The sequence below is a fragment of the Medicago truncatula genome, chromosome 4, assembly GCF_003473485.1.
Source record: "Medicago truncatula cultivar Jemalong A17 chromosome 4, MtrunA17r5.0-ANR, whole genome shotgun sequence".
Taxonomy (NCBI): domain Eukaryota; kingdom Viridiplantae; phylum Streptophyta; class Magnoliopsida; order Fabales; family Fabaceae; genus Medicago; species Medicago truncatula.
In genome coordinates this window covers 33935465-33954565 of record NC_053045.1, presented here as the reverse complement: position 1 = coordinate 33954565, position 19101 = coordinate 33935465, and the positions used below count along the sequence as shown (strand labels likewise).

The 19101-nt window shown below is 33.8% G+C and overlaps 4 protein-coding genes across 7 annotated transcripts; 1 reads left to right on the top strand and 3 right to left on the bottom strand.

Moving 5' to 3' along the window:
* Positions 1-1258: 1258 nt before the first annotated feature.
* On the top strand, positions 1259-6491 carry LOC25492693 (pentatricopeptide repeat-containing protein At2g15980). 4 transcript variants are annotated; one of them, XR_005645818.1, is made up of 3 exons: positions 1259-1536; positions 3480-5405; positions 5554-6491. XR_005645818.1 is itself a non-coding variant. In XM_039833373.1 (3 exons), the coding sequence occupies exon 3, from the start codon at positions 3812-3814 to the stop codon at positions 5276-5278; it is 1467 nt and encodes a 488-aa protein (XP_039689307.1). In that variant the 5' UTR covers positions 1259-1536; positions 2538-2625; positions 3480-3811; the 3' UTR covers positions 5279-6491. The 4 variants fall into 4 exon arrangements, 3 of the variants coding, with proteins under 3 accessions (XP_039689307.1, XP_039689306.1, XP_039689305.1); XM_039833373.1 differs by adding an exon at positions 2538-2625 and having other exon boundaries at positions 3480-6491; XM_039833372.1 differs by adding an exon at positions 1937-2013 and having other exon boundaries at positions 3480-6491.
* A 1123-nt stretch (positions 6492-7614) lies between these two features.
* LOC25492692 (uncharacterized) lies at positions 7615-8456 on the bottom strand. The gene has a single exon (XM_013600884.3). The coding sequence runs from the start codon at positions 8432-8434 to the stop codon at positions 7694-7696; it is 741 nt and encodes a 246-aa protein (XP_013456338.3). The 5' UTR covers positions 8435-8456; the 3' UTR covers positions 7615-7693.
* A 5343-nt stretch (positions 8457-13799) lies between these two features.
* LOC25492691 (CASP-like protein 5C1) lies at positions 13800-15340 on the bottom strand. Its single transcript, XM_013600883.3, has 3 exons — positions 14802-15340; positions 14356-14488; positions 13800-14186 (listed from the first exon to the last, which is right to left on the bottom strand). Exons 1-3 carry the CDS (start codon positions 14972-14974, stop codon positions 13992-13994), a joined length of 501 nt encoding a protein of 166 aa, XP_013456337.1. The 5' UTR covers positions 14975-15340; the 3' UTR covers positions 13800-13991.
* A 924-nt stretch (positions 15341-16264) lies between these two features.
* LOC25492690 (uncharacterized) lies at positions 16265-18897 on the bottom strand. Its single transcript, XM_013600882.3, has 5 exons — positions 18585-18897; positions 17543-17620; positions 17059-17158; positions 16696-16838; positions 16265-16565 (listed from the first exon to the last, which is right to left on the bottom strand). Exons 1-5 carry the CDS (start codon positions 18840-18842, stop codon positions 16356-16358), a joined length of 789 nt encoding a protein of 262 aa, XP_013456336.1. The 5' UTR covers positions 18843-18897; the 3' UTR covers positions 16265-16355.
* Positions 18898-19101: the final 204 nt, after the last annotated feature.

Below are 19101 nucleotides of genomic sequence, written 5' to 3'. Positions count from 1 at the left end.
TTCCCTCTTTTTTCAAAATCAATTTCCTTTTTTCTTTTGTAATTGATAATCAGTGGAGATTTGTCATAAGAAAGGAACATAGTAAACTCCAAATATTTTGTGCTACCAATCAAAGGAGCTTAGTTTATATGGTGTGGACTATTATAATTAGGGAAATGTTAAATAATGTGATTTTAATAGTATGTCTCATGTCAAATGTGATTTTAGTAAAAAAAATATATGTATGTTCTTAACTCTTAAACAATTGAGTATTCCTCCAAACTTTGGTTTAACTAAACATGATCAAAATAGCTTCAACTAAATTTTACTTTGTACTAAAACACATTTATCAAACATGCATGTAGAAACATATTAATCAGTTTCACTACACTTACATTATAAAATGAGGGAAATATTATACTTTTTGGAATTAAGGAGTAAAATGTGATGATTTTTTATAAACATTAGAATTTAATACAATCCAAATAACTAACTACACAAAAAGAATTGATTTTGAAAAAAGAGAAAATTAGATGAGATTTAGGGGCTTGAGGATTAAATTTGGGATTTAAGGATTTTAGATTTAATTTTGAGATATTGATTTTCAATTTAGGGACCAAAATAATTATTTTATACATATGTCACCTTATCGGTTAACAAAAGTATTTAAAATGATAACGAAAATGCTTACTTTGTATTGCAGAGTCATGACGACCAAAGTAAATTAACTCCTTTTATGATTTCAGTTGAGACTCAAACAAAAACGCTCACTGATTGGAACCATCACTCTCGTCGCTCTGTGAAATGTGAATCGCAACCAAATCTTCCTTGCGCAACCGATTCGAACCCTCATTTTGGATATTGAATCCACCACTGGCATTCTTCATGTTCATCACTCTCATCTTACTACAAGTACCAAAATCCCCCGCTCTTCTTCCTTAAACCCTGATTGAATCTTGTCTTTTTCATTTTCACCTTTCGTACAATTACATTTATTCTCTTAGTTAGTTATTGAAGATAATTAATTTCATTCAAGTTCAGTGTATTTCGTTGCATTTGATTCAGTAGTATATTGTGACTTTGTTGATCCACTTACGGTCTATGAAAGTTTAAAAGAATGAATTAATTAAATGTAATCACTTGTGTCCGTATCTAACACCGGACACACCTTCCATCACAAGTGCCGGTGTTACAGAGGTTGTAGCTATTTTTGGAGTGTTTTCTCATTATTCAAACATTGGGATTTAGATAAATAAAAATTATACACTGGAATTTACTATAATGCCCTTAACTAATATGAATATTACCAATTCAATTTCATTTCCTCTTCCCCTTTCTCTTTCATCTGATGCGCGTTCCTCTTTTTTCTTCTCCCAGCCAAAGCAAAACCACCGAACAACATCCACCACCACACCACTGCTGGCGAGCCGCGACCACTCTTCTCCTTCTCCATCCATCACCGCCGCACCCCCCTCAATCTTCTGTATTGATTCTTTAGTTTAGAGAGCTATCTCCATCCATCTCTCTCCACAAACCCTAATTGTTGTAACTTGTAAGGTAGTGTGAAATTGAATGTAATTTCCTTCAATTCTGATTCTGATTTGATGATTACATGTTCTTTAGTAATGTGAAATTGAATTTTTTTAGTTTTCGATTGCTACTGATTACTACAGAACTCTGAATGTTTTACTACAGAACTCTGAATGTTCTGCTTATTATTATGGTTTAGAACATGAACTCTGATTGCTACTGAACTGTTACTTGTGTTTAAATAATTGTATTGAGTGTGAGAGACGAATTCCAATTCAAAGCCTCGGTTTTAAATAATTGTCTTAAACAATAGTAGAATATGAAAGCCTGATAACTAGTCAAATTGTTTTAGAGTTACTATATGTAATTAAGAAAAGTTAACTTACTTCCTTTGCCAATTTTAATCATGTATGGCAACGACTTTGAGAGGAGGACGTAATCAATAATCCTAAATAGTAGAGGTGGAAAAGATGGAAAATGTAAGCTTATTTGATTCAAAAAAATGTAAGCATATCTTCAACTTCTAGCATGCCTAGATGAGCTAATCTTCCTCTATTTTTGATAGTGTTTGGTTTTTCTGTATATGACTAGCATGTTCTAGCAACTTGTCATGAAAAGTAGCAACATTCATGGCATTTTCCATCAGAAAGATCTATCAAACCTGGCTCAACTTTTGTATTCAGCTATCATTGTCTTCTGTTTATGAAAATCAAGTGAAATTGGTTCATTTTGAAATCATTTATGTTATTTCAATGAAATTGAAACCGGCTATTGTTATGAAATTTGAATGTTATTAGAATTGATGTAACATTGAAACCATGTATTGTTAGTTGATTTTGAAACTGTTTCAACAGGAAAAGTTAAGATGAAAAGTCGGGATGCGTAAAGCATCACTTTGAATATGATGATCGGTTTTTAGTATTATTTTGTTGAAAATTTTTATGAACGACACCGAAATGGGTCGTATTGTATATTATGTGATTTATATATTTTAGTTTATTTTTAAAGCTGCCACCCCAAAATTTTAGGTCTGGCTCCGCTACTGAGTGTAGGTGCACTTTATTTCAGTCTTGAGTAGTAAGATCAGGGGAGTGTCTTCTTATATCAATTAATTATGTAGGTACTCGTAAACTACTGAGCTTATCGTTCCAATAAACTTTTTAAGTTAATACTTCATAGTTGATAGTTTATGTTGGTTTGTTTGTTTATCTTCTATATCCAGAGTACCGATTCATGTCTTAGTTATTTACGACTCTGCCATTCGATTCATGCCACTAGCTCTAGCTTCTTTCAATCATGGATGATTGCATTGTCAATTAAAATTTCATAGTTATGAAACATATACTGATGTTGATGCATTTTTGTCATGCATGTGTTTGCTTTATGTCTAATGAATTGGGAAGAACTTTTTTTCTTCTAACTTTTGAATCACTATGGTATACTATTCTGTCAATATCCTTTTTCAAAGACTTTGTGAGAACTTAGAACCCTGCATTCCCTTTCTTTGAAATGTAAAGTATAGTATGTAGTTTATGTCTGGCCACATTTAGAGTTCCATTTCTGTTTGTTCAACATTTTGTGGATTCAATGTTATATGCATGTGGATTAAGTATGTTTTTGTTGTGTTTATAAGGTTACTTTGATTTGATTATGTGAAATTGTCACAATTCATGTTATGCTACCCAAGGTTTTTAAAATAGGATGATGCGGCGATGATTGTGGTCATGTAAGGATTTTTATGTTTATGAGGCAACATTACGGCTTAAATTGTGGCCACATCAGCCGTATTAGACTTCAGTTTTCCTTAACTTATCAAGGAATGTTGCTGCTACCTCTTTCATTTAAATTTGTCTTGGATTTGATGAACTGTTTTGTTGCGATCATTTTTGTGATTAAGGTTCAGAGTGATATGTGCTATTGTGATCAAATTTTTGTGTATTCATTTAAGTGAGTATTTTTGTGCTTTTTAGGAGAGAAATCAGTAAAGGAAGAAGCACCAGAGACCTTGAAAGCTATGCGGTCTGCTTCAATAGAGACTGCTAAGGGTCCACCATCACCCATTCAAGCCACTCAGAATTAAGGATAATGGTATATGGATGTGGATGTAACTGGGGAATGGATATTTAAAATCCAAACTCACTGCATCAAATCAAGTTACATTTTGAAATTTTGAAATAGATTGGTTATATGGACAATCCAACCTTGAGCAACCCTAATTAAGACTTTGTCCAACTTTATTCCCACAAAAATACAAAATTCTCAATTCATTCATAAACAAAATAACCGCACTTCAATTACCCAAATGACAATTCAAGTTCAAGTAGCCAAACTCCTACACCAACCTCTAAAACCAAATCCAAAAAAAATTCATGTAACCCTCTTCTTCTCCACTTCTTCATCTGAACAAGAAACTCTCATAACCACCGCTGTCTCCATCCTCACAAACCACCGTTCGAAATCCCGTTGGAACACACTCCACACCCTCTACCCAAACACCCTCCCCTCCACCGATTTCTCCCAAATTACACTCCACCTCAAAAACAAACCCCACCTCGCTCTTCACTTCTATCAATGGACACAATCCAAATCCCTCTGTCACCACAACCTCTCCTCTTACTCCACCATCATCCACATCCTCGCACGTGCCCGTCTCCACTCACACGCTTACAACACCATCAAAACCGCCCTTATCAATGACGATTCATCTTCCACGCCTTTGAAGTTATTCGAGATTCTTGTTAATTCTTATCGTGATTGTGGGTCTGCTCCGTTTGTGTTTGATTTATTGATCGAAGTGTGTTTGGAGTCTAGAAAAATTGAATCTTCAATTGAGATTAGTAGAATGTTGTTATCTCGTGGGATTAGTCCTAAAGTTGCTACATTGAATAATTTGATTTCTAGGGTTTGTAGAAAATTTGGGGTGGATGTTGGGTTTGAGATTTATCGTGAGTTTTTTCGGTTGGATAAGGAAAAAGATGAAATTTCGAAAAGGGGTTATGGGTTTAGAGGTTTTAGAGTTGTTAAACCTAATGTACATAGTTTTAATACATTAATGTTATGTTGTTATCAAAGTGGCTTGGTTGAGAAAGTTGAGGAAATTTGGAATGAAATGAGTGAAATGGGTTGTGATCCTAATGCTTACAGTTATAGTTTACTGATTGCTGCGTTTTGTGATGGAGGGAGAATGGAAGATTGTGAGAAGATGTGGGAAGAAATGAGGAAGAAAGAAATTGAGGCTGATGTGGTTAGTTATAATACTATAATTGGTGGGTTTTGTAAGATTGGTGATGTTGGAAGAGCTGAAGAGTTTTATAGAGAAATGGGATTGGTTGGTATTGATGCAACTGTTTCAACTTATGAGCATCTTGTTAAGGGGTATTGTGGTATTGAGGATGTTGAATCAGCTGTTCTTGTTTACAAGGATATGCTTAGGAAGGATTTCAGACCTGATGCGTCGACGCTTGATATGGTGGTTAGGTTACTTTGTAATAAGGGTAGGGTTGAGGAAGCTATGAAGTTTTTGAGGAGTGGAGTTGGTAAGTTTGATTTGGTTCCAAAGGAGAAGAGCTATGAGGCCTTGATTAAGGGGTTTTGTTTTGAGGGGAGGATGGATGAGGCATTGAAGCTTCAGGCAGAGATGATAGGAAAAGGGTTTCAATTGAATTCGGAAATATATGAAGTTTTTATTGATGGGTATGTTAGACAAGGGAGTGAGGAAATGGCAGAAGCTTTGAGGAAAGAAATGCTGCAAACTCAGATGCATAGCTAATACAATGATGATTTCTTTTTGCCATCTTATGGTGAAAATAATTGATATTACTGAAAATTCTGAAAACTATATACATCTGTTTTTTTCCTCGGACTCCATTCAGAATAGCAGATTGAACATGAGTCTGGTATGCTTTTTATCATACTCTGTTCTTGGTGTACTTGATGCAGTTAATTGCTTGTGCTATATAACATTGCTGAAAATGTGGTTTAAGTTGTTATCACTGCAACTATCTCATGCTGGCAGCAGACTGAGTTCCATGAATTTTTATGCAGAGTTCTGGTTGAATTATTATTGGACCTGTTGAGATTGTTTGCAACTATCTCATGGAGAATTTAAAAGATGAGGAATAGGAAGTTGTGGTAAGGTGTGTAAGAAACTACAGACCAGATTGTACAGTGTGCGAGAACCAGTATATGCAGTCTTGGCTGTATGTAAATTCTGTGCAGACAACTAATGTGGTAGCACCAGAGCAGGTTCAGCAGCAAACTTCTGCTGCTGTCATGGTTCCTTGGGAACCTCCAAGTTAAGGCTATGTCAAATGCAACATGGATGCGGCACTATTTAAGGAATATAACTGTGTAGGGGCTGGTTTCCGCGTCTAAGATGAGACTATGCAGGCACATTTGTAGTGACACAATCAGACTGTTGTGAAGCGGACTTTGTCAGATCCAAAGAAATCAACCACCACATCTCAGCTGTAACTTCTTCTTCCGAGATCGAGGTGGCGGCTGATTTATCTTCATCCAAGGCTGCTGCTGTGTTTCAGCTCAGTTCTGCTGATTCTCATTCTCATCATCATCTGGTTAAGTGTCCCACCTCTACTAATGTTGCGGCTAAGCGCCTGTGAAGCGTCCAAAATTTGGAATTATCAAACTTCGTCTGGGGAACAAGAAGATTAAGAAAAAGAAGACTTGAGTTAAACCTAGTTTAATTTATTACCATATATTGTACTAATTATTAGTATCTAGTACATTTTAGTTTAGGAACTAGTAGTTGCTGCTACTTTTTCAACAATTTTTTTTTGGTTACTACTTTTTCAACAATTATTATTATTGTTGTTGTTGTTATCTTAGTTTATCTTTTAATTTTTATTGCCATCTTATCTCTTGTAAGGTGAAAGAGCATCTCTCCAGCCATAGTCTTTTATTGTTTGTTCCTATGATTGAGAAAACAAACGCTGTTTGGTGTGAATCTAATCCATTAAGCATATTCTTGATATTAATACATGCAAGTTTTTTGTTTGACCCAGGCATAGACTTAAGGCATTCACATACATGCTTCAAACATAAATCACACCGTGTCTGAGCATAATTCCACAAAATTGTAAGCCATGACATAGAATTAAGCTTCATTTACAATCATCAGATTTAATATTACTGTCATTAATGTAACTATGTTTTGTGCAGCACCTTTGGTATATCTTATGCTACTGATCAGCTTTAAGCCACAAAACTGTAAGGCATTGGAGCATTCCTGGAATATTTTATGCTACTGATGTAGCTGCTTTCCATTTAAAGGTACGCACTATGAATTTGCTGAAATTTATTATCTTACGTTTGTGTTTCTTTGTTTTAATTATCACATAGTTAAATGTTGAAATTTTGCTTTGGTTTTAGTTCAGATTGGGATAAATTAGTTTCGAAAGGTAATTTTGGTTTCAACTCAGACTGGTTTATGATATTAGTTCTCGTGTTCTAATTATCTTTGTCTGTGTATTTGTGTTTTGATTATGCAAAATATCATAGTATAGTATGCAGTATTACATATACTACATTAAGTGACCGAGTCTAGGATAAGGCAAATGTTTGTGTGTGTATGCAACTAAATGGGGATTAATTTGATCATACTACTTATTTGCTTTGAAGATTATTTTGATATAATTTGGTAAAACATTGTGCTTTGCAACAAATTTGCTAATATGGATTAGCTATACTTTTGCATACTGCATTGTTGTAGTTGTACTCTGAGTTTCAGTATGTTCGTGTTTTAGCATTTGGTTCTATACTTATGCAATTCAGAATGTATTTTCACTGTGTTGTGGGCAGCACTTTGTATTACTTATGTTGTAGATAGTTCTGACTTCTGACAGATAAGTTTGCATTTTGAAGCATGTGATCAGTTTGTGCTTATTTCTCTTTGGATTTCTAGCAAACTTTTCATCTTTTGCCTTTGTGGTTGTGTTTCTCAATTCGTGTGTTTTGGCCAAAAATCTCTTAAATATAGCAATAGAGGTAGTACCATTTATACCCTATTTATTATGTAAAAAAACCACATTTAATTTATATTCCTTACATTACATTGTTATGGAGACACATCATCATCATCACCATCATCATCATGTGGTACTAAACAAAACTAACATACACGTCACAACAAAAGACAAAAGATAGATTCTGTTATATTCCATGATATTCAAGCCCTAGACATGAGTGCCCCAACAACACCAGCAATGAGAGTCGTAGGATCACCCAAAACCGCTGAAATCACAATCTGCACCGCAAATCCAGCAATCTCACAACACTTTTTCACCTTCTTTCCTTTACTTCCTCTACTTCCTCTGCAATTATGTGCAGCGTACAATGTATTCTGTAAACTAGGAATAGTGGCCTCAAGTTTCCTGCTACTTCCTTTACCATGTCCCATATATAAGTTGTACCAATTTTCCACCAGCATTTCCCTCACACAGGCCACATGCAAATTGTAACTCTTACAGTTCGATCTATAACTCCAGCTACGTCCTTTTCTTCCGCAACGGTGACATGGTGAACTCACTTTCCTGTGAAGGTAAAGTTTCATTTCCCCATCGTTAAGAACCATCGGCAGCTTCGCGCAACATGGGTGGAGGTCGAACCCACAGGATTTGCAGTGGTAAACAAACCCGTTCACGTCCTTTTCGCATGCGTTGCAATAACGCAGCGTGTTTCCTGGTGGAATTTGCATGAACTGAAAGGTGCATTTTGTGTAAAATGGATGGAAGAGTGTGGTGGAAGGTATTGCGCAGTGTGTGTGAAGGTCGTAGTCGCAGATGCTGCATTTGTAACGTGAACCTATGCCTATTTCTTTGCAGCCGTCGCATTTGAATGGAAATTCGTTGTGCTCGAATCTTAGTTTGTGTTTTGGGTGGCTGAAATGGGATATCTCACTGTATTTCATTGTTCTGTTTCTTCTCTTTTTGTTTGTGTGATATTGCATATGTAATGGTAACTGTTGTTATGTATTTATAATTGGAAGGGGCATGATTTGGACTTGTGCTGGTTTGAGGGTAATTAGGTAATTTGAAAGTGTAGAAAGTTGTATTATGAGGAAGTTTTGTTTTTGTCTTGGCTTGTTGAGTACGACTCATGTTTGTTTAAGTGTAGCCTAGCTTGTGGAGCCAAAAGTGCAACCAATATCGCTTAAGGGTAAAATAGTAAGAGATCAACCATTATCAGCGTAGACTAGTTTTATACGACAATATGATGAATTTTTGTTAGATTAGGTTATAATACTATTTTACATCATTTGTGTATTTCCATTAAATTCAAATTGTAAACTGAATCGTAGTATTTAAACAAGGTGAGACTTGAGTTACTTTTAGAAAATTATGGTTGAGTTACCTGCAACCAATTAAAATCAATCATGTGTACTCCACTAACTATATCAAACATAGGATTCTAAAAAAAGTCAATGAAGTGCACATGTTTGATTTTAATCGATTGTTGAGTAACTTATCCACAAATTTTTAACGACAACTTAAAATTTACCTTGAAACAAACTTTGCATTATAGAATTCTAATTCATTGCATAATGGCTTATGGTTGAAGAGATTGGAAAGGAATTATGCCTCATGAGGAGGGGTGGTGGTGATGGTTGTAAATCATAAGTTCATGAGAATCCCCACGTCAAGAGAAGGTAAAGAGCAAGACACAAGGAATATTGGACCATACACCTCAAGAGAATATGAACTTCCTTTTACGTGTGTCCCAACATGTTGACCGCTACAACTTTTGTATGATTTTTCATTTTGTACCTGAAATGGAGAATTGGTTTATGCATGTCATTTGGAATAAGCAATTGAAGTGTATAAATGAGTATGTAAATGGAATTAATTAATTAATTTGGACACTTGACTTGAGTATATATAAGAGAATATTGTTAGAACTTCTTGAAGAAATCAATGAACATGAATTTCAAGATAATACTGCAATTTTAGGTATTTGATTGACGAATAGCATCTACCAAGTTGACATGCATTTGAAGTATTTGGCAATATTTTGATGTTTGAATAATGTGGTACAGATAAATTCGGTATTTTATTTGAAAAGATGTTTTCAATACGCAAAGAATAATTGGATATACATGTTTAATTACATTCGTTAAGTTTAAAACTAAGGAAGGTAAATAATCACATGCATTCATCCTCCTTAAAGTCTTTTAAGTTTTGAAACAGACACAATTCAGGGGGATGAATTCCATTTCATAATTAGTAGTTTGAGAATTATTGGTTAACTATTTGTTGGAGACCGTATTTATCTAGACAAAATTAATAAATGTTTTTTATTTTGTTTTTGACCGACCAACACATACTCATATAAATGCACACAACTCGAGATTTCATATGAAATATCCTCACACTCAAACCACTAGGTTGTAATAATAGAGACAAATTAATTCAAAATTTAAAATTCATCTTAGGATAATTAAATAAAAAAATGACTTGACATTGAATGATGGGATGTTGAGTACCATATCCAACATAACTCTAGAATGTCAAAGGGGTTATCTTAACTCCCTGAGTTTGGTCTAGTGGTAAAATAAAAAACGTTCTTAAATTTGAGTGGTTTGAGTTCTACTAATGTCTTTGGAGGAAGATAATTGTAAATATATCTATAGATATTTTATGAGTTAATGTTCTTCCTAAACTGAAACATCATCCTCTCACTCTAAATTTATGTAACCAAAATTATATATTCGCATTATAGTATTTTTAATGTACTACTTCATCCCCAAATAGAGCCTTATTGACTAAATAACAAAAATTATGAATGTCTTAGTAGTGTTAAATTTATTGACAATTAATGGTAGCTTCTAATCTTGAAGTCCATTTGATTCTTTGAAGAAATTCTACCTCGATTTAAGGTCCAATTCATTTGTATCTTCACCAGCAATGACAATGACCCATGATGAAGTTTGAAGAACTGATTCTTCATTTTTGGATAGATATTAGATACTATACTCTTAAATATTTATAGTAGTACATGACAAGTTGGTCCTTTTGAGGTCATCACATTTTTCTTAGCAAAGCATTTACCATCACAAATTCATGAAGGTATCAAATGTGGTGAAATAATTGATTGTGGAGAATCTATGCTAATATACCTTTTTTTAATTAGATAACTTGAAGAACAAATGTCAGAAGATTTAACCAACCAGTTGAACAATTATAAATATAAATTACTTTTTATCCTTTTTTTTTTTTTTTTCTTCTTATAATTTGACCAATTTTCGCTTTGTTTCTTTTAGTTATAAACTAAACCAGACATTAGGAATCTTCCATCAACGTTCCAGGTTATTTGTTTGGTTACTTTGATGCTTTCTGCATTCAATTCTTCTGCTTCAGCAATTTTACTTGCATGACATAATTAAAGTTTAAAGTTTAATGTTATCTTTATCTTTTCTGGTTCTTGTATTATTATTTTTTTGTTGATAAACTACTATGTTGATTTCTGTGTTGTATAGTACTACTTGTCAAGGATGAATTTTCTTTCCGTCGCTAAGCCTTTCAAAACTAACCATATATCTTTGACATGCCTTATTTATTCGAGTAAACCCCTGCTTTATTACTTAATGATCACTTTCTTAGCTATTAAAGTATATGAAAACAACAGGTAGTTTTTAAATTATATGAAATTCATCTTGTTAGTCTCCAAAAATATAGGAAAATTTGTGTCATTTGTTCCTTGTATTTTAGTTGTATTGATTAATGGAATCAATCTTCATATATTTTGGAGTCTGAAGGTGGCAATAGGTAAACATATAAGACCCTTAAAAGAGATATTGACATCACATCTTTATCCAAAATCTTAAGGCAATATGAATATATGAGTCATCTCTCTTGTATATTCAACATTACTCTATTTTTAGTCAAAGTAAAATTTAACGGTCACACTTGAATTATAGCAATCTCCCCCTTCAAGTATGAGTCATCCACATCACTACTCGAATCAACACGAGGAACCCACTCCCCCCACCAAGCTGAATTATGGCTTTGATACCGCTCGTTGTGCAATTTGGGGAGCATAAGGAGCAATGGGCTAAAAATTCAAGATCTTAAGAGACTTTAACATCGATGTGATATTAAGATATTAGATATATGAGTCATTTGTCTTCTAGATCAACATTTCCTCAACTCCTAATCGACGTGATATTTATTCACTCAAACTTGAATTCCAACCATATATTTCAATCAACAGAAGAAAAAAGAAAAGAAATAAATACTGTTAAATTAAATATTTAGAAAGTAGAAACAACCCTCCCCCTATAAGCGGTCACCTTAATTTGCTTGAAACATTATTTATAAAAAAAATAAAAAATAAAATAAAAAAGTTTAAACAATAAATTAATTCATATGAACTAACTGTCCAAATACTTTTAGACATGTTTCCAATCATATATCTCAATATTTTATCATTTTATTATATTAATTTTTAAAATAACTCTACAATTATCTATGTAGTGAACCGTTTAATTTCTAAAATAACTTTTACGTAGATATTGCATATCAATTTCTATTATAACTTTTACGTAGATATTGCATAACTTTTAAAATAGATATTGCATAACATTTAAGCTACTTTTCAGCATACCGAAAAAGAAATACAAAAAACCAAGGTGTAAAGAGTAAAACAATTGTGTATACTCAAAGTTATATGTTACATGTGTATGTGATCTTGACATCACATTTCAATCCATAACCTTAAAGAAAATAAGAATATGAGCCACTTCTTAAATTTTCTTTGTTTAGTTCATTCATAGTTAATGTGAGATTAATCATTAACATTTGTATTTTAACGATCTCTTCCACAATTAAGAGTCTTTCATATCACTATACTTGATCTACTTCGCACTCCACCAATTCGAATCAAACTTTTTTAGCACTTGTTCGAGTTTGGGAGAACACCGAGAGTAACAATGGACTAATAATAATTAGGACTCCTAAGAGGTCTCTAGGTGATCTTGATTATTAGCTTATTATTGGTCTTGGTGCTCCTCAGGCTCCTTAACAAATGGTATCAGGGCCCTGATTCGTCTTAGTAGAGGAGCTGGAGTGGATCCTGGTATATTTGGATCTTGCATCGAAAAAAAATTCAGAAAATGCAGTCAAAAACACCTGAAGATTGCTATTCTTGTCTCCACCGCTGCACCATTTTCTAGTTGCAACTCTGAACATCGATTATTCATAGCACCAACGAGTTATCGGTTCTATTTGAGAGGCAGACTAATAATGTTGAGTTAAGATCCTCTTCATTTTTCATATAAATGAAGAATTTTTTAGAGTAATGGGATTGGTTGATATTGATGCATCTGTTTCAACTTTTGAGCATCTTGTTAAAGTGTATTGGGGATGTTGATTCGGCTGTTCTTGTTTATAGGGATACGTGTAGGAAGGATTTTAGGCCTGATGCGTTGACGCTTGATATGAATTTATAAATCTGTTTTTATCCCCAGACTCTATTTAGAATAATATATTGAACATGAGTCCGGTAGACTTTTATCATATTCTGGTTGAATTATCATTGGACTAGCTGAGATTGTTTGCAACTATCACATGGAGCATTTGGAAGATGAGGAATAGGAAGTTGTGCAAGAAACTGCAGAATTGAGCGTACAGCTAGCGAGAGCCATTATGCAGTCTTGGCTGCAAGTAAATTCTGTGCAGACAACTAATGTGGTAGCACCAGAGCAGGTTCAGCAGTAAACTGCTGCTAATGCCATGGTTCTGTCGGAACCTCCAAGAAATGCCTATGCCAAATGCAACACGAATACTGCACTATTTAAGGAATATAACTGTGTAGGGGTTGGTTTCTGCATCTGAGATGAGACTATGCAGGCGCATTTGTAGTGGCACAATTGGACTGGTATCAAGCAGAAATGTCATCCTTGAAGCCGAGTCTTAGGGATTGCTAACAAGCTTGCATTGCCTGAGAACTCTCTTGGTTTTCAATATGTAATCTTCGAGTTGGACTAAAAGCAGGTGGTCCAAGATATCCACAAAGATAGATTTAACTGTCAAGAATATGGCTGCCTCATTGAAAAGTGCAGAGGTTTCCTTCAATCGTTCAACAACTATAGAGTAGTTTTCTCTTGGCGATCAACTAAGGGTAGTGTTCATACTTCATAGTCTAGCTAGAGCATCTATCTTTTACACTCCTGACAGTACTTTTACGAGTATTTCAAATTGTATTCACTATTATTATGAATGAAATGCCCTAGCTTGTTTGAGTAAAACAAAAAAAGTTGACATCACGGCACTATTGAGTACACACTACAAAAGTACACAGTATAACATTGAATTTTCTCTATACTTAAAACTATCCACAAATACATACTGTGAGCTTTTGTAATTATACAAAACTAACAAACTATGAATTTCGCATGCCAAAATTAGAAAAAATATTACAAAATGTACAATGGTCCGATCTAATATTTTTACAGGAGAATTAAATGAGAATCACAAAGAAGGTAGCAGGTAAAGGTTAAAAAGAGATGATGCCAAGGACAGAAACCATGACACAAAAGCCATAACTGCAGATATCCTGTACCTGCAGCAAAGCTTTATAGGGCAAAAAGATCCTTGAGAATTTAGCAGGAGATCTACAACACTAGCTGTTGAGGCAGCTGCTGCTAGTGTCAGGGTTGATAATACCTGTAGCAAATAAACTAGAGTTATCAACCTATTGGCTGCTAGTTTCTTATCCAAATGCATGTATGGACTGACGTCGAGTTCAAAGTGCCACTGTAACTTCATCATATTAATCGTCAATTCAAACATGTACTAAGTTAGCTTATAAATCAGAAAGAAAAGTACTACATACCCAATCTCCAACAACAATAATCAACAATATTCCTGGTTGACGAATGGGACATTTGACTAGTACTGAGTATCCATCTACCAATGCTAATGTGAAACTCCAAGGTATAACCAAACCCATGATTGTCACCAAATAGCTAGCACATGAATAATGAACACACACAATTAGCTACATAATTATAGAAATTCGACGAATTTACTAATGTGATTGATCTCAATCTGCTCATGCCTCCTTTCCTTTTATGTTATGAATTTACTACCTATGAAACATGGATACTAGACACACGTTGTCGACATGGGTAATAATTTGAGAAAATGATATAGTTAAATGTAAATACTATATGTTAGTGGCGTGTTAGAAACCAAACACAATTTCAGTCTGAGTTATATGTGCTACATAAATTAAGATTATCATCATAACAAAGAGAATAGCAAAAAGATAAAAGGTACCAGAAAGCTGTGTAGCTATAGAATTCAACTCCCAAAGACATAAAGAGAAGGGAAGCAGATGAAAACAAAGTCTGGCCTAATCTGAGAATGAAGCTGGCACTTGTGCCCACAGAGCCAGGTATTTCATTCATGTAACTTATTCTATAAGGTTCTGAACTATATAACTTAACCATACAAGCTTATTTCTTTCAGCTGAAGCTTCTTTTGGTAACACAAAAACATGACCTATAATATTTAATAACATCTCACAATCACAACACCTATGATTCAAACAGAATTTCCTTAACATAGGTTGATCTTTATCACCTCTCTTCCAAAAAGAAGCTTCATGGATGAAAAATTCTTGCAAATTTTTTGTTAGGTAGAAACTTGGAATTATGATAATGGGAATGACACATAGGTTACTTTTTGTATCGGTGGCATGTCCTTAGCGCCGCTAAATATAAGAGAGTTCCTAACTTTTTGCAATGTTTTAGGTGCATATACTAGAAAGAGTTTTAAATATTTTGATATTTTTTTTGGAAAAATTAGTTATGTTTTAAAGTGTGATCAAAAGATGCTTACTTTGCTAGATTTGATCCTATGTATTGTTTTTATTTCCTTATTATTATATTTTTTTTATGTGGTTTTGAATGGTCGTTGCTCTTGTTATAGGGACAAGACAACGTAAGCATATGTCCAAAATGAATTCAAACCATTGCTTTAATAAGGAACTTAGATTCTACATTTGTCACAACATTATTTGACCCAATTTTCTTTGGGGAAATGATTTGGTCCTACGAAGCAAGTGGATGTTGTAGTGGAGAAACAAGATTGGTGGTGACAGAATTTTTTTAAGTACCCAGCTTAATTGAGGATGTAAACATCTAGATACATTTATATGCAAAGGTGTTATAAGATATGTAAGGTGTGGTGTATTACCAATTCTAGTATGACACTGGACTTTTCTATTTGGGCCCTATACCACGTGAGCTCTAGGTTGTATAAAGTGAAATTCTTTCTCCTACCCCCCACACACATGCGCGCGCACGCACCAAAAACCTCTCTCGCACCCTGTGTTTTTCCAAAAAATGCCTCTCGATTTTCGGATTTTAGAATCCGTCAAGGGAAAAAATTAGCCACGGTATCTGTTTTTTCAGAATCTTTACACATTTGAAATCTGGAATCCGAACACCCCTCTTGATATTGTCTTTGTTTAAAAAAATTATGATCATATGGTCAAGATGGGGAGCAAAAAGGGAGTGTTGGTCCTTATTTTGTAAATTTTTGTATCAGCTCTTATATTATAGCCAATCAAAGAGATTTCTGACTCATTGAGAATTTACAACAGAATTTACAGATAACCTACCAAGTATGGAATTTTGGACTCAAACCCAAGTTGTAATCCGTATGAGAGGAAAGTCTTACCATGTGTGCCAACCACAGTTGGCCAACAACTTCCATTTCTTATAAATGTTGTATAATGAACAAAAGAAATTTTCAGCAATAATATTCTGGACCATATGAGTGTTTACTTACATATATGAATTGAGAATATTACAATGCTAGTATATTCTAATCTTGCTTATGCAGATTATGAAGGATATACAAAGATGCAGATGATAAGAAAATACAAACTGAATAACTTAGTAAATCCAATCCTGTGGCAATTACAACCAATTTGCTCCTCTCAAACATTTTTACAAGAAGAATCATTACAATAACATGCCCTACTTTTGTTTTCAGTTCATCAAGTGAGCTGATTTTCATCCACTTAGGCCTCTCCTGAAAAGGCGGCAATATAGACATATGTTCGTTAAGATAATTGAACAGTTGGATTGTTAAAACTAAATATCTATAAATAGTTAGATAAATAAAATCAACATCGTGATGGCACGGTCATGGTTATGATTACCTTCAAAGCGAACATTCCAAAGAGAGAGGATCCTTTAAGGGCACGGTCGACAGCAGGTTGCACATCATGAGGTGTGTTGCTGATGAACAATCCATATAAGCCCATGCCAAAAATCAACATAACAGTACCAGCAAGATAAACATCTGCAGCAGAAAGATTCATACATTTTATTGAATTCAAGAAAGACTAAATGGAAGCAGTAAACTATTATCAGAAAATGGGACAAAAATTTAAGCATTATACTCCCTCCATCTCATGATTTGGAAGGACTGCAAGTTACTAAATTTTCGGCCATTTCAAGAAACTCTTTAATATTTTTTTGTTCCTAGTGGTCAGATTATGTATGAAAAATGATAAATTTACCAATTGCTTCAACTAGAAGCAGAACCATCTTTCCAGTGTGAACTCCTTTGACACAACTTGTCCAATAGACTTTGTATGCTTCAACAATATAAACACAGCCCTAAAATGATCAAGAATATATATCCAGTCAAATATATGAAGGCTTGTTCATGACATGAATAAGTTTATTAATATGACAATAGCTATATTGTTTCACTACTACTTACCAGAAAACCCCCTAAAGAAAAAGTATAATCGTCATTAAGTTATAAGTTGTTTTTATAAGCTATCATGGATATCTAACCTATGAACATAAGTTGAAAATAGCTTATGGACGTGTCATAACCTGTTTCCATAACCTCTTTAAAGCAATCTAACAAATTCTTATGCCCGTAGATAATAATCTGACCAAAACAAGCCCTTAATCTATCCTATGGACACAAAAAAAAAAAAAAAAATTATAGCACATTGCTTCTCATTTACTAAAGGTGTTGAGAAACTATACATTTAGAAAGCAGAGGAGTGAGCCAGCCAAGGAACCTCCAACAGCAAGGAGTGCCAAGAAACGAAAGTCAAAAATTACCTGATCATACAACCAAAAATCTTACAATTAGAAAAGGAATGTATACCTTTTGTTTTGATAAGCTAATGTTAGTAGTTAGTTTGTTACAGGGAGATAATTTGTTAGCGAGCAGAGATCAAACACAAACTTTCATTTTTAATACTCCTTCAACGTCCCAACCCAAAAGCGTAACATTAGTATGTCAATTTGTAGTCAATGTGACCACATCGTTCACGATACCTTTTGAAGAGATCTATCCACGATATTTGTACACCATTTATTTCTAAACATCAATTCAACACTTTATTTGCTCTATATCTCTCTTTTCCTTTCACATCATCAATTTATCAAATTTATCATATTACTCTCGTACTCTTCTCTCCTAAGATGTATATACACCTCAATTAAACATTTTTCAAATTAAATAAAGAATGCAAGTTTTTAAAGCAGTAAAGTTCACCGTGAATAATATAAAGTTAACATTAACTTACATGCAAGTATAAATATTTGTTTTAAATATCTTTTTCCTTTGTGCAAATACACTAGTCTTTTCCTTTAGTCCCTGCAAAAAGTTTCTTTTGGTTTTAGTCCCTAAGACATTGGAATGTTTACTATTGGTCCTCATTGTTATAAATTAGTCCCTATAATATGTAGAGCATATGAATACAGTCCATGATATTACGAATAATTTCAAGACTAAGGAATATTAATGGAACTACCCCTAAAAAAAATACTAATGGAACTAGATAAAAATAACAAGAGTTTGAATTTTGTTTAAACAATCTTTTGTCAGATTTTACTTAACTCTCGACCATATTTCAAATTACTAATGTCATTTTACTATGAGAATCGTAGAGTTAAGATAAAAACAAATAAAATAAAATAAAAATAAGGATCAAATAAATTTTCGTGACATATTTAAGTCAATATATTAATATCATATCATTGTACAAATTAACAATAACAAATAAAATAACCAAAATACCCTTTCAATGGAAGACTCGGTATTTTGAACCATCCTAACAAGTGGGTTGCCGTTAGTGTTGTTGAATGCATAGTTAAAGGCAGGTTCGGTTGGCCTAGATGGCACACTTTGTGGTGGTGATGGTGCTTTTGAATCAGATGAAGAAGAGCTTAATGAAGCTTTTGTAAAAGAAACTCGATGGGGAAGATGTGATGAACGGTTGATGTGAAGAGAATAAGGTGTAGAGGGAGTGATGAAAGTGTGACAAGAGAGAGCCATTGAAGGTGTGTTACTAAGCTTTTTTTTTATTTATACACAATCAAATCATAGCAATATGGTAAGTATCTAATATGATAATATCCACACAAATGTGGCTAATGGGGACAAATCATTTTTGTGTCGTGGGGTGGCGGCATTAAAATATCTATGTTATTTATTTGCTTTTGGTTTCTTAGATGTTTTTATTTTTCAAACATGTGCAAAATACATGACTTTTTCTACATATTCGATGTATCTTTGAATTCATTTTCTATTTTCT

Bases quoted from the DNA above. Each gene is read 5' to 3' on its own strand.
- LOC25492692 (XM_013600884.3), bottom strand. From the start codon at position 8,434: ATGAAATACAGTGAGATATCCCATTTCAGCCACCCAAAACACAAACTA.
- LOC25492693 (XM_039833371.1), top strand. From the start codon at position 3,812: ATGACAATTCAAGTTCAAGTAGCCAAACTCCTACACCAACCTCTAAAA.
- LOC25492691 (XM_013600883.3), bottom strand. From the start codon at position 14,974: ATGGTTAAGTTATATAGTTCAGAACCTTATAGAATAAGTTACATGAAT. The intron at 14,489-14,801 runs GTACCTTTTATC...TTCATGTGCTAG, and splicing joins TATAGCTACACAGCTTTCTG to CTATTTGGTGACAATCATGG. The intron at 14,187-14,355 runs GTATGTAGTACT...TATTTGCTACAG, and splicing joins TTATTGTTGTTGGAGATTGG to GTATTATCAACCCTGACACT.
- LOC25492690 (XM_013600882.3), bottom strand. From the start codon at position 18,842: ATGGCTCTCTCTTGTCACACTTTCATCACTCCCTCTACACCTTATTCT. The intron at 17,159-17,542 runs GTATAGTTTCTC...TGATCATTTTAG, and splicing joins CACTCCTCTGCTTTCTAAAT to GGCTGTGTTTATATTGTTGA. The intron at 16,566-16,695 runs GTAATCATAACC...CCGCCTTTTCAG, and splicing joins TTGGAATGTTCGCTTTGAAG to GAGAGGCCTAAGTGGATGAA.